The sequence below is a fragment of the Phoca vitulina genome, unplaced genomic scaffold (genome assembly GCF_004348235.1).
Source record: "Phoca vitulina isolate PV1807 unplaced genomic scaffold, GSC_HSeal_1.0 scaffold10, whole genome shotgun sequence".
NCBI classification, from domain to species: domain Eukaryota; kingdom Metazoa; phylum Chordata; class Mammalia; order Carnivora; family Phocidae; genus Phoca; species Phoca vitulina.
Window position 1 is genome coordinate 40708986 of NW_022589713.1, and position 12129 is coordinate 40721114.

General features: G+C 34.9%; 1 protein-coding gene across 1 annotated transcript in view; it reads left to right on the forward strand.

The window, feature by feature from the left end:
- Nucleotides 1-12129, forward strand: part of STT3B (STT3 oligosaccharyltransferase complex catalytic subunit B) — a 99095-nt gene that overhangs the window by 41474 nt on the left and 45492 nt on the right. Inside the window, exon 3 of the mRNA XM_032408849.1 lies at nucleotides 1951-2238. Coding sequence (XP_032264740.1) covers nucleotides 1951-2238 — 288 coding nt within the window. The remainder of the gene's footprint in view (nucleotides 1-1950; nucleotides 2239-12129) is intronic.

Consider the following 12129-nt stretch of genomic DNA (forward strand, 5'->3'; position numbering starts at 1 on the left):
ATCTGCACTTCATGGTGCTAATCCTGTTATGTACCTTATTGTAATATTTGATGACTACAGTTTGTTTCTGGGTGTGTTTATAACTTTTTATTTTGAATGCATACTTACTAGAGGTTTGTTTTCTGAGACTCCTGGTGTCCCTAGTATTTAGGACCATTTCTATAATAATCTTTCTCATTTGCTTTCACTAGAGCCCATAGGGGTTTCACTGGTTCTAGGACAGTTTTCAGAGGTTATTTCTTAGCTTGAAGTTTCTCACACCTGAAGTTGTTATAAATGTGGAACCCATATTCATAAATGTATTGAATGAGTTTATTTCTCATTTTGTTTCTATTCAAAGCTTTGGAAGTAAGGCATAAAGTTCCTTACTGCTTCCCTTGGTGGATGGGTATAATTTGTCTAGTTTCATAAACAGGCCCTGGATTTGTGCCGGGAATTAGGCATTTTCTCTGATCCCTGTATTGAGCAATAATCCTACCAACCTAAGGTGTGTATCGGCTGGAGTGCTTTTTTCCTCTTTTGGGCTCCCTTGGCTTCAGTACCTACTTTGAATTCCCTCTTTATTTTTGGAGAGTTCTCTTTCTTTTGAGCTTAAATATGTTTTTTTGTTGTTGTTAGACAGGTTTTTTGTTTGGTTGGCTGGTTTTTAAGGTCCTTTGATCCTATAGTTGTATGTGTTTTGGCTGTATTTTGTGTCAGTTTAGTCTACCATATTATCGTGGATGTATTGACTACCTTTAGAGGTATTTGGATTTTTTTTCATTTTCTTTGAATATGACTGTCAAAATCATACACTGGAACCTGGTATTATATGTGAAAAGGAACAAAATTTTAATTTTTAAGAATTGTGATGATTGCCACACTTTACACCCTTCTTTAATTCTATCCTCCTTCCATGCAACTCAACAGGTATTGTGTGTCCATTTTGTGCCAATCATTGTTCTGGGTGCTGAGGAAAATTTTCCTGCTCTTCCAGAGCTTATATTCTTGTGAGGGTGTTGAGTTAATAGACAATAAAGTAAGTAACATAAAAAGTATGTGAAATGGTGATAAGTATGAGGGAGAAAAAGCAAGGGAAAGGGGTAAAGACCATAGGGAGTTTGCAGTTTTAAATAGTATTGCTAGGAAAGGAAATTTATAACTTTTTTTTGTAGTTTCTGTGATGGAGAAAGGAAAGAATCTTTTAGGATTTAGATAAGGATGGAAATGTAATTACACATTTTAATCAGCTGTCAATAGCTCAAAAATAATATCCTACTTACTTTTCTCATCTTCCTCTTTCAGGATGAGGGTAAGGAGTATAACTGTTAACTGGCTTCTTCTAGTTTATTATTATTCTCTTCCATCCTTAAATACCTTAAGTGGTGTAAAAATGTTCAACCTTCCAGGAGTCCAAAAACATTTCTTTGAATTCATCAGCTGACTAGGTTTTTTGTCCCTAGCTAGAGTTGTTTACATTCCAAATCTTGGCTTTGAAGGGAGGGAAGATACTTACATAATATTGCACGTAACTTTTCTTATCTTCTCTTTTTTTTCTCATTCCCTTATATACATAAAAGTGTGGGCAAAGTTGGAGCATGTTAAAACCCTAAATTTAAGAGTAAGTTAGACTAGGACCCTGTTTTATAGTGAAAAAATAGTGAGTAGAATTAATAAGAAAGTTGCCTACTGTTTTTCATTTCTAAACATTTTCATTTTTAATGATTCATTTTGTCTGATCTTCCTTTATTTAAATATCTGTTGCTCCATATATGAGCTTTTCCTTTGTATCCAATATAAAAGAACGTTTAATTTTGTTGTATAGGAATGTGGTGAAGAAGGCAAACTGTTTTGAGACCTTATTCTCAAGCTTACTATAAAAAACAGTGTGTAATAATAAAAGAACTCATGTTAGTGTTTTGAGCTACCTCATTTTATATGTAATTAAATTTTCCATTTTTATCTTCCTAGGTTTACCCAGGGTTGATGATAACAGCTGGCCTTATCCATTGGATTTTAAATACATTGAACATAACAGTTCATATAAGAGATGTATGTGTGTTCCTTGCACCGACTTTTAGCGGCCTTACATCTATATCTACTTTCCTGCTTACCAGAGAACTTTGGAACCAAGGAGCAGGACTTTTAGCTGCTTGTTTTATTGCTATTGTACCAGGTTACATTTCTCGGTCAGTAGCTGGCTCCTTTGATAATGAAGGCATTGCTATTTTTGCACTTCAGTTCACATACTACTTGTGGGTAAGTAACAATGTTTTGCTTCCATTTAATACTCATGAACTTTGTGTGGAAATGCTGTAGGTTGTACACATTTGTCCTTTATCAATTATAGTTCCATACAGGGATCTATTACTGTTCATAGTAAACTTAATAATGAATAACATTTAAAAATGTCATGTACTGCTGCTGTGCACACTCTCCCTCACCCCCACTCCCCCATGTGTATATGATTGTTTTCAACAATCCTGTTATGCCTGTTTTACAGATGATGATAATATATCCTTACTTTTTATGTCATAGCTCCAAAAAAGAGGTTATCAAAAAGCCATCTAGTGGTTTGTTTGTTTCTTTTTGAGTCGAGAAAGGGGCCAAAAATACTTAGAAAGGTTGAAATGTGATTTAATGACTTGGGATTTTGAATTCTGTTGCAAAACTAGCATTATTTTGCTGTTTCCAAGTTATTTCTTCCCAATCTATATACCTGTTATTGTCTTTTTGCATTAGCTAGTACTTACAGTACAATGTTCAAAAGAAGTGGTGAGAGGGAACATCCTTGCCTTGTTCTTGAGCTTAGTGGGAAAGCTTTGAGCTTCTCAACATTAAGTATGATGTTAGCTGCAGATTTTTGGTAGATATTTATCAACTTGAAGAAGTTCCACTCTATTATTAGCTTGCTGATAGATTTTTATCATGAATGGATGGATTGTGTCAGATGTTTTTTCTGTAGCTATTGGTAATTTCCCCCCCTTTTTTTGATGTGATACATTAATTAATTTTCAAATGTTGAACCAGCTTTTCATACCAGAGATAAATCTCACTTGGTCATGGCATATAATTCTTATAATACATTGTTGGATTTGATTTCCTATTATTCTGTTGAGGATTTTTACATCTGTATTTATGATACATATTGGTCTGTAGTTTTTTTGTAATGTCTTTGCTTGGTTTTGATGTTAGGATAATACTGGTCTCATAGAATGAGTTAGGAAAGTATTCCCTTCACTTATATTTTCTGAAAGATTACAGAGAATTGGTATAATTTCTTCCTTAAATGTTTGGTAGAATTTACCAATGAACCCACTTTGGCCTGGTGCTTTCTATTTTGGAAGGTTATTATTAATTGCGGGGTGAATTTATTTAATAGATACAGGCTTATTTAGATTGGCTCCTTGTGCGAGTTTTGGCACATTTCTCTTTCAAGGAATTGGTCCATTTCATTTAGGTTATCAAATTTGTGGGCATTAGATTGTTCCTAGTATTCCTTTACTATCCTTTTAATAAACTGTCTGTGGGATCTGTAGTGACATCACTTCTTTTATTTCTAGTAGTAATTTATGTCCTCCTTTTTTTCTTTGTCTAGAGGCTTATTGATTTTGTTGATCTTTCAAATAACCAGTCTTTGGTTTCATTGATTTTTTCCTCTATTGTTTTCTGTTTTTTGATTTCTGTTGTAATTCTTTTTTCTTCTACTTCCTTTGGATTTAAATTGTCCTTTTTTTTTTTTTTCTAGTTTCCTAAGGTAGAAACTTAGGTTACTGATTTAGATCTTTCTTTTTTAATATATATGCATTCAGTGCTATAAATTTCCCTATAAGCACTGCTATTTCTGTATCCCACAAATTTTAATAAGTTGTGTTTTTATTTTTAACTTTGTTAATATTTTTAATTTTTTCTTGAGAGTTAATCTTTGACCCATGTGTTACTTAGAAGCATGTTGTTTAATCCCAGTTCTTTAGTTATCTTTCTGTTACTGATTTTTTAGTTTGATTCCTTTGTGGGCTAAGAATGCACATTATGTGACTTCTATTCTTTAAATTTGTTAAGATGTATTTTATAGTGAATGTTCCATGTGGCCTTGAGAAGAATGTATATTTTCCTGCTTGTAGATGAAGTAGTTTGTAGATCCAGGATACCTAGTTTATTGATGATTTTGAGTTTCACCTACATCCTTACTGATTAGCTGCTGCTTCTGTCCGTTTCTGAGACACAGAAGTTTTGAAGTCTCCAATTATGATAGTGGATTCATCCATTTCTCCTTGCATTTCTATCAGTTTTTTCCTCGCTTAGTTTGATGCTCTGTTGTTATGTGCATAGACTTTAAGGGTTGTTATGTCTTCTTGAAGAATTAATCCCTTTATCTTTATGTAATGCCTTTTATTATCCCTGATAACTTTACTTGCTTTGAAGTCTGATCTGAAATTAATATAGCTACTCCTGCTTTCTTTTGATTAGTGTTAGCATTGTACATTTTTTTGCCATCTGTTTATTTTTAATTTATATATATCTTCATATTTAAACTAGGTTTCTTGCAGACAGCGTATATTTAGGTCTTGTTTTTAGATCCACCCTGTCAATTCGTTTTTTAATGGGTGCATTTAGACTATTGACATTCAAAGTGATTATTGATGCAGTTGGATTAATATTTATACTAAATGTCTTACTGTTTTCTATTTATTACCTTGATCTTTGTTTCTTTTTTTGCCCTTCACTCTTTTTCTGCCTCTTACGGTTTTAAGTGAACATTTTGTAGGATTCCATTTTCTCTCCTTTCTTAGCGTATCAGTTTTTGTTTTGTTTTTTATTGTTTTAGTGGTTGTCATAGAGTTTGCAGCATACATTTACAACTATTCCAAGTCGCCTTTCAAAGAACACTGTACCACTTCACAGGCAGTGTGAGTACTTTATAATAACATAATCCTAATTCCTCCCTCTTGTTCCCTGTATCATTACTGTCATTCATTTCATGCATACATAATCATATATATATGTAAGGTATACTCACTAGCATACATAATAGAATACATAGTTGGTATTATTTTCAAAAAACTTATGCGTTAGCTCAATTAAGAATGAGAAATAGTGTTTTTTTAAGATTTTATTTGAGAGAGAGAGAGAGCATGAGCAGGGGGAGGGACAGAGGGAGAAGGAGAAGCAGACTCCCTACTGAGCAGGGAGCCCGATGAGGGGCTTGGTCCCAGGGTCCTGGGGTCATGATCTGAGCCGAAGGCAGATGCATAACCAACCGAGCCACTCAGGCACCCTGAAATAGTTTTTATTTTAATTTATTCCATCTTCAGTGCTCTTACTTTCTTTATGTAGATCTTAGTTTCTGATCTATGTTATTTTTCTTCTCACTAAAGAACTTTTAATGTTTATTCCAAGGCAGGTCTACTGTCAACAAATCCTCTCAATTTTTGTTTGTCTGGAAAAGTCCTTATTTCTCCTTAAATTCTGAAGGATAATTTCACAGGGTACAGAATTCTGGGTTGGTGTTTTTCCCTCTCAGTACTTTAAATATCTGATTCTGTTCTATTCTTGCTTGCTTGGTTGGTTTCTGAGTAGATGTCATATAATTCTTTGTTCCTCTCTAGGTAAGGTGTCTTTCTTTTGGCTTCTTTCAGGATTTTTATTTTTAATTTTCTGTAGTTTGACAGAGATGTGCCTGGTACAGGGTAGTTGGATTTTTTTTGGCATTTATTCTTTAGTGCTTGAATTTCCTGGATCTATGGTTTGGTGTCTGACATTAGTTTGGGGAAATTCTCTATCATTATTGTTTCAAATACTCTATTCTTTCTCTCTTTCTTCTCCTCATGTACTAGGTAAAAGGAATTATGGTAAATAAGCCTTTAGTAATGTGGAGTTAAGGTGTGTGGAGAGGGAAAGCATTCTGTAGTTGTAAGATTAGGTCTGAGTCTTTTAATAAGCAGGATTGTAAACTTTATGTGTTGCCCTTCTCCCCCCTGCCTTACTTAAGTAGACAGGGTTGGCTGGAGCTGACTGGAGTTGGATATTCCCCTCCCTGACGTAAGTTTCTCCAAGGATAGGCCTTGTTTTATTTATTTATTTTTTTAAGATTTTTTGTTTATTTATTTGTTAGAGAGCACAAGTAGGCAGAGCAGCAGGGAGAGGGAGAAGCAGACTCCCCAATGAGCAGGGAGCCCGACGTGGGGCTCGATCCCAGGACTCTGGGATCATGACCTGAGCCGAAGGCAGTTGCTTAACCAACTGAGCCACCCAAGCGCCCCAGGATAGGCCTTGTTAAGAACAGAATGCTCAGGCATATTTCAAAATGGTTCCTTTTCCCTTCCTTGTGCTGGAAACAAGGGGATTTGTTTCTTACATTTACTTGTAAGAACCTGGTGGAGACCCTGGAGGTAAATCCCACAGAATTGTGGGGGCCTTTGTATGACTGGGTCCACCCTGTACTTTTTAAGTTTCCACACTGAGCTTCCAGCCATTCCTCAAACAGTTTAGGTTTTCCTGTGTTCTGTGTCTCATACTGTTTCCCATATCAATTCCCATTCGTGTGACTGTGTGTTTGCATGTGTCTCTAATCTCTCTCTTTTTTTTAAGATTTATTTATTTGTGGGAGAGATACAGAGCAGCAGGCAGAGGGAGAAGCAGGCTCCCCGCTGAGCAGGGAGCTTGATGTGGGACTCGATCCCAGGACCCCGGGATCATGACCCGAGCCCAAGGCAGACGCTTAAATGACTGAGCTACCCACACACCCCTGTGTGTCTCTAATCTTGTTGATTAGAGTTATTGATTTTTCGACTGTTCAGCTTTTTACTTTTTGTTAGGATAGAATGGTTCCTTACATTTGGAACCAGAAACCAGAAGTATGTTGCCAAGTTATCTAAACTTAATATTCTTTTTAACATGTAAAAGGAAGTTACTTAGTACTGGCTTCAACTTAAAGCTTGCATTTATTTTATTTTACCTGTAGCCTATGCTCATACTTTTTCAGTGTTGAAAATTGCCAAATTTTTTACATGTGAATACTTTTTTATATGTTAAGTATATTTTTAGGTATCTAGGTGAATTGGAAGTGTTATTTTCTCTTTAATAATTACATCTTTTAAAATTACTTAGCCCTTGGAAATTTTTACTTTGGCAAGAAATTTCAGAGGAGAATGTTTTAGTCAACAGTGTAGATGGTTGCTTGATTTTGAGTTTCAGAAGAAAACACCCATGGAGATGAATATGATGACAAGCAGTAGGATGCTGCTAATGCTGCTGTATTCATCCAAAAATGTTTAAAAACATAGTCTTTATTTTGTGCATATGAAGAAAAAACACAAAATTTGGAACATCTGTTTCAGGCCTTTTAACATACAATTTAAAAAATTTTAAAAGTATGTATGAATGTTGATAGATCTTTATAATATAATGCCAAGTGGAAAAATAAGTTGAGGTGCAATATGTACAGTATGATATCTTTATTTAAATTTTAAACAGTACAAATCATACCATATGTTGTGTATAAAAATATAGCATATATATCCATCATGTACATGGTAGTAGGTATTCTCAGTATGAGTGAGTGATTTTGAGGAAGGAATTTTAAGGGAGGTTCAACTATGTTGTTAAAATTTTTAATAAAATCATCTGAAGCAAATAAGTATTCTCATTTAGAAGTCTGTGTGGCTATTCTTTACTCTTCTATATATTTTGTAATTTAAAAAATAATAATAATAATCAAAAATAATATATCCTGGTGTGCCTGGTGGCACCATGCTACATTCCTACCAACAATTTAGGAAAGTTTTAATTTCTCTAAATCCTTGCCAATACTTATTTTTTTCTGTGTGTGTGTTTTTAATATGTCACCTGTTGGTATGAGGTCATATCTCATGGTTTGTTTTTATTGTAAAATACACATAAAATTTAACCATTTATAAGTACATTAAATACATTCACCATCACTACTATCCATCTTTATAACTTTTCACCTTATGAAACTTGAAACTATATCCATTAAACAGTAATTCCCCATTCTTCCCTCCCCTGTCCCTAGACAACCACCATTCTACTTTTGGTCTCTGTGGTTTTGATTACCCTGAGTATCTCATATAAGTGGAATCATATGGTTTTTGTCTTTTTGTCACTGGCTTATTTTACTTAGCATAATATAATGTCCTCAAGGTTTATAAATGTTGTAAGCATATGTCAAAATTTCCTTCCTTTTTAAGGCTGAATAACATTCCATTCTGTTTATATACTGCATTTTGTTTATCCATTTCATCTGTTGATGGACACATGGGTTGTTTTGTATTTTAACTATTGTGAATAATGTTGCTATGAACATAGGTGTACAGATATCTGTGAGATAATATTTGCATTTCTTTGCGGTATATACCCAGAAGTTTGAAATGCCAGATCATTTGATAATTCTGTTTTCCATTTTTTGAGGAACTACCATTCTGTTTTCCATAGCCACTGTACCAGTTTACATTCCCATTAGCAGTACACAAGGGTTCCAGTTTTTCCACATCCTTGTCAACACCTGTTATTTTCTTTTTCTTCTTCTTCTTCTTCTTTTTTTTTTTTTTTTTTTTGGATAGTAGCTATCTTAATGGGTATGAGATGGTATCTCATTGTGGTTTTGGTTTTGGTTTTGGTTTTCACTTTCCTGGTACCTAATGATGTTGAGCTTCTTTGCTTGTGGTTAAAAGGCCATTTGTAGGGTACCTGGGTGGCTCAGTTGGTTAAGCGACTGCCTTCGGCTCAGGTCATGATCCCGGAGTCCTGGGATTGAGTCCCACGTCGGGCTCCCTGCTCAGCAGGGAGTCTGCTTCTCCCTCTGACCCTACTCCCTCTTGGGCTCTCTCTCTCACTCTCTCTCTCTCAAATAAATAAATAAAATCTTTAAAAGAAAAAAAAAAAGGCCATTTGTATATCTGGGGAAATGTTTATTCAAGTCCTTTGCCCATTTTTGAATCAGGTTTTTGTTGTTGATCTGTTTTAGGAGTTCTCTATATATTCTCAATATGAATCCATTATAAGATACATGACTTCTGAATATTTTCTCCCATTCTATGAGTTACCTTTTTTATTGTATTGTCTTTTGACAATTTTTAATTTTCCCTGAAGTCCAATTTGTCTGTCTTTTCTTTTGCTGCTTTGCCTTTGGTGTCTTATCTGAGAAATCATTGCCAAATTTAATGTGATGAAGCTTTTTGCCCTGTGTTTTCTTCTAAGAGTTTTAGGTCTTACATTTAGATCTTTTTGAGTTAATCTTGTATATGGTGTTAAGTAAGGGTTCAACTTCATTATTTTGCACAGATGTCCCGCTTTCCCAGCACCATTTATTGAAGATTGTCCTTTCCCCATTGAATGGTCTTGGCATCCTAGTTGAAAATCAGGAAGTGTGTTTTCTCTAGCTTAAACTTTTTCAAGATGCTTTTGTTTATTAGGGGTCTTTAGAGATGCTATATGAATTTTAGAATGGATTTTTTACTTCTGCAAAAAACATCATTGGGATCTTGAATCAGATTACATTGACTTTGTAGATCACTTTGAGTAGTATTATCATCTTAATACTGTCTTTCAATTCATGAATGAACATGGGATGTTTCCATTTATGTCTTTAATTTTTTACAGCAGTGTTTTAGAGTTTTCATTGTTCTAAGTCTTTTATCTCATTAGTTAATTCATAAGTATTTTATTCTTTTTGATGCTATTGTAATTGAATTTTTTCAGTAATTTCCGTTTCAGATTGTTAATTGTTGGTATAGAAATACAACTGATATTTATATATTGACTTTGTATCCTGCAGCTTAGCTGAATTCATTTGTCAGGTCTGACAGTTTCTGTGTGTGGAATCTAGGGTTTTCTACATATGAAAACGTATTATCTGCAAATAGGAATCATTTTTCTTCTTTCTAATTTGGATGCCTTTTGTTTTCCTTGCCTGATTGCTCTGACTAGAACTTCAAGTACAGCTGACCGTTGAACAACACAGATTTGAACTGTGAGGATCCACTTAAGTGGTTTTTTTTTCCAAGAAATACAGTACAGTATATAAATGTATTCTCCTTATGATTTTTAAAATATTTTCTTTGGCTTACTTTATTATAAGAATACATTGTAAAATACATGTAACATATAAACTATGTGTCAACCAGCTGATTATATTAGGGGTAAGGTTCCAGTCTACAGTAGGCTATTAGTAGCTAAGTTTTTGAGGGTCAAAAGTTATATGCAGATTTGCAACTGTGTGGGGGCCAGTGCCCCTAACCCCCCTGCATTGTTCAAGGGCCAACTGTATTATGTTGAATAGAAGTTGCAAAAGTGGGCCTTGTCTTATTCCAGATCTTACAGGAAAAACTTCAGTCTTCTACTATTGAGTATGTTTGCTGTGGGTTTTTCATATATGGCTTTTATATTACATGTTGTATATTAACATAATGTTACTAAGTATGTAATATGTATTAATACATATTTTGTATATTTAAAAAATATTTTTAAAGGTTTATTTATTTTAGAGCATGTGTTCCACATGTGCGTGTCGGGGGGGGGCAGAGGGAGAGAATCTTCAAGCAGACCCCCGCACTGAGCACAGAGCCCGATGTGGCCCAGTCCCACCACCCATGAGATCAGGACCTGAACTGAAACCAAGAGTCGGTTGCTCAACAGACTGAGCCACCCAGGTGCCCCTTAAAATATTTTTTATATATATTTCTCAGTTGGACCAAGGTATTCCTCTAGTAGACACCTTAGGAAGGTCTCAAAGTACAGTATTTCTCAAGTCCTTGCATGTTTAAACCTGTTTTTCTGTAGCCTCATACTTGATAGTTGGACTGATATAAAATTCTAGGCCATATAGTCTTTGCTTGAATTTCTTGAAATTGTACCACCCTCACTTTATTTTGTTTCCTACTGTCAAGAACCTAATTTTATTGTTTAATAAGAAACATGGGGGTGCCTGGGTGGCTCAGTCAGTTAAGCATCTGCCTTCGGCTCAGGTCATGCTCTCAGGGTCTTGGGATTGAGCCTCTCATTGGACTCCCTGCTCAGCAGGGAGTCTGCTTCTCCGTCTCCCTAGCTCCCCCAACTCGTGCATGCTCTCTCTCTCTCCCTCAAATAAATAAATAAATAAACTTAAAAAAAATAAATCTTCTTGGGCAAAAAAAAAAGGAAGAAATGTCTTCTAATCCTGAAGTAATAGAGATTTTTTTTCTGTATCAGTAAAGTAATAAATTTCCTAGATGTGTCTGAAAGCTGACCTTTCTGGTAATGTTGATCCCTTTCAGCATGTAGATTGGTATTATTTCTGAGAAGTTGTTTTGTTGCTGTTGTCTTTGCATGTTTATTTGTTTTTAAGATTTTATTTATTTGAGAGAGAGAGTGCAGGCACGCATGAGCAGGGGGAGGAGCAAAGGGAGAGGGAGAAGCAGGCTCCCTGCTGAGCAGAGGCTCATTCCCAGGACTCTGGGATCATGACCTGAGCTGAACGCAGATTTCTTAACCAACTGAATCAACCAGGTGCCCCTCTGAGAAGTTGTTTTTGATTGTAGTTTTAAATATCAGTTTGTTTCACTGTTTTTCTTGGATTTTCTAAGTGCCTTCTATATCACTTGGTTTATGACCCTTTTTCTTTATCTTGGCTGTTTTCCTTCTCTCCTTATAACATGCTGCTGAATTTGGTTTTTAGTATTCTGTTGAGGGTTTTTACATCAGTGTTCATAGGTGATAACTGGTCAGTAGGTTTTCTTCTAGTGTTTTTTGTCTGTTTTTGATACCAGGGTAATGCTGGCCTGATAGAATGAATTAGGAACGATTTCATCCTCTTCAGTTGTTTTTGGAAAAGTTTGAGGATTGATATTCTTTCTTTTAATGTTTTATAGAATTTACCAAGGAAGCCATCAAGTCCCAGGCTTTTCCTTGTTGAAAGATTTTTGATTACCAATCCAATCTATTAGTTACAGGTCTATTCAGATTTTCTATTTCTGCATGATTTAGTATTGGTAGGTTTTATATTTGTAGGAATTTGTCCCATTTCATATAGGTTATCCACTTTGTTGGAGTACAGTTACTCATAGCACTGCCTTATAATCCTTTTAATTTCTACAGAATTAGTAACGTTTCCATTTTTATTTCTGATTTAGTAATTTGACTTTTTTTTTTCTT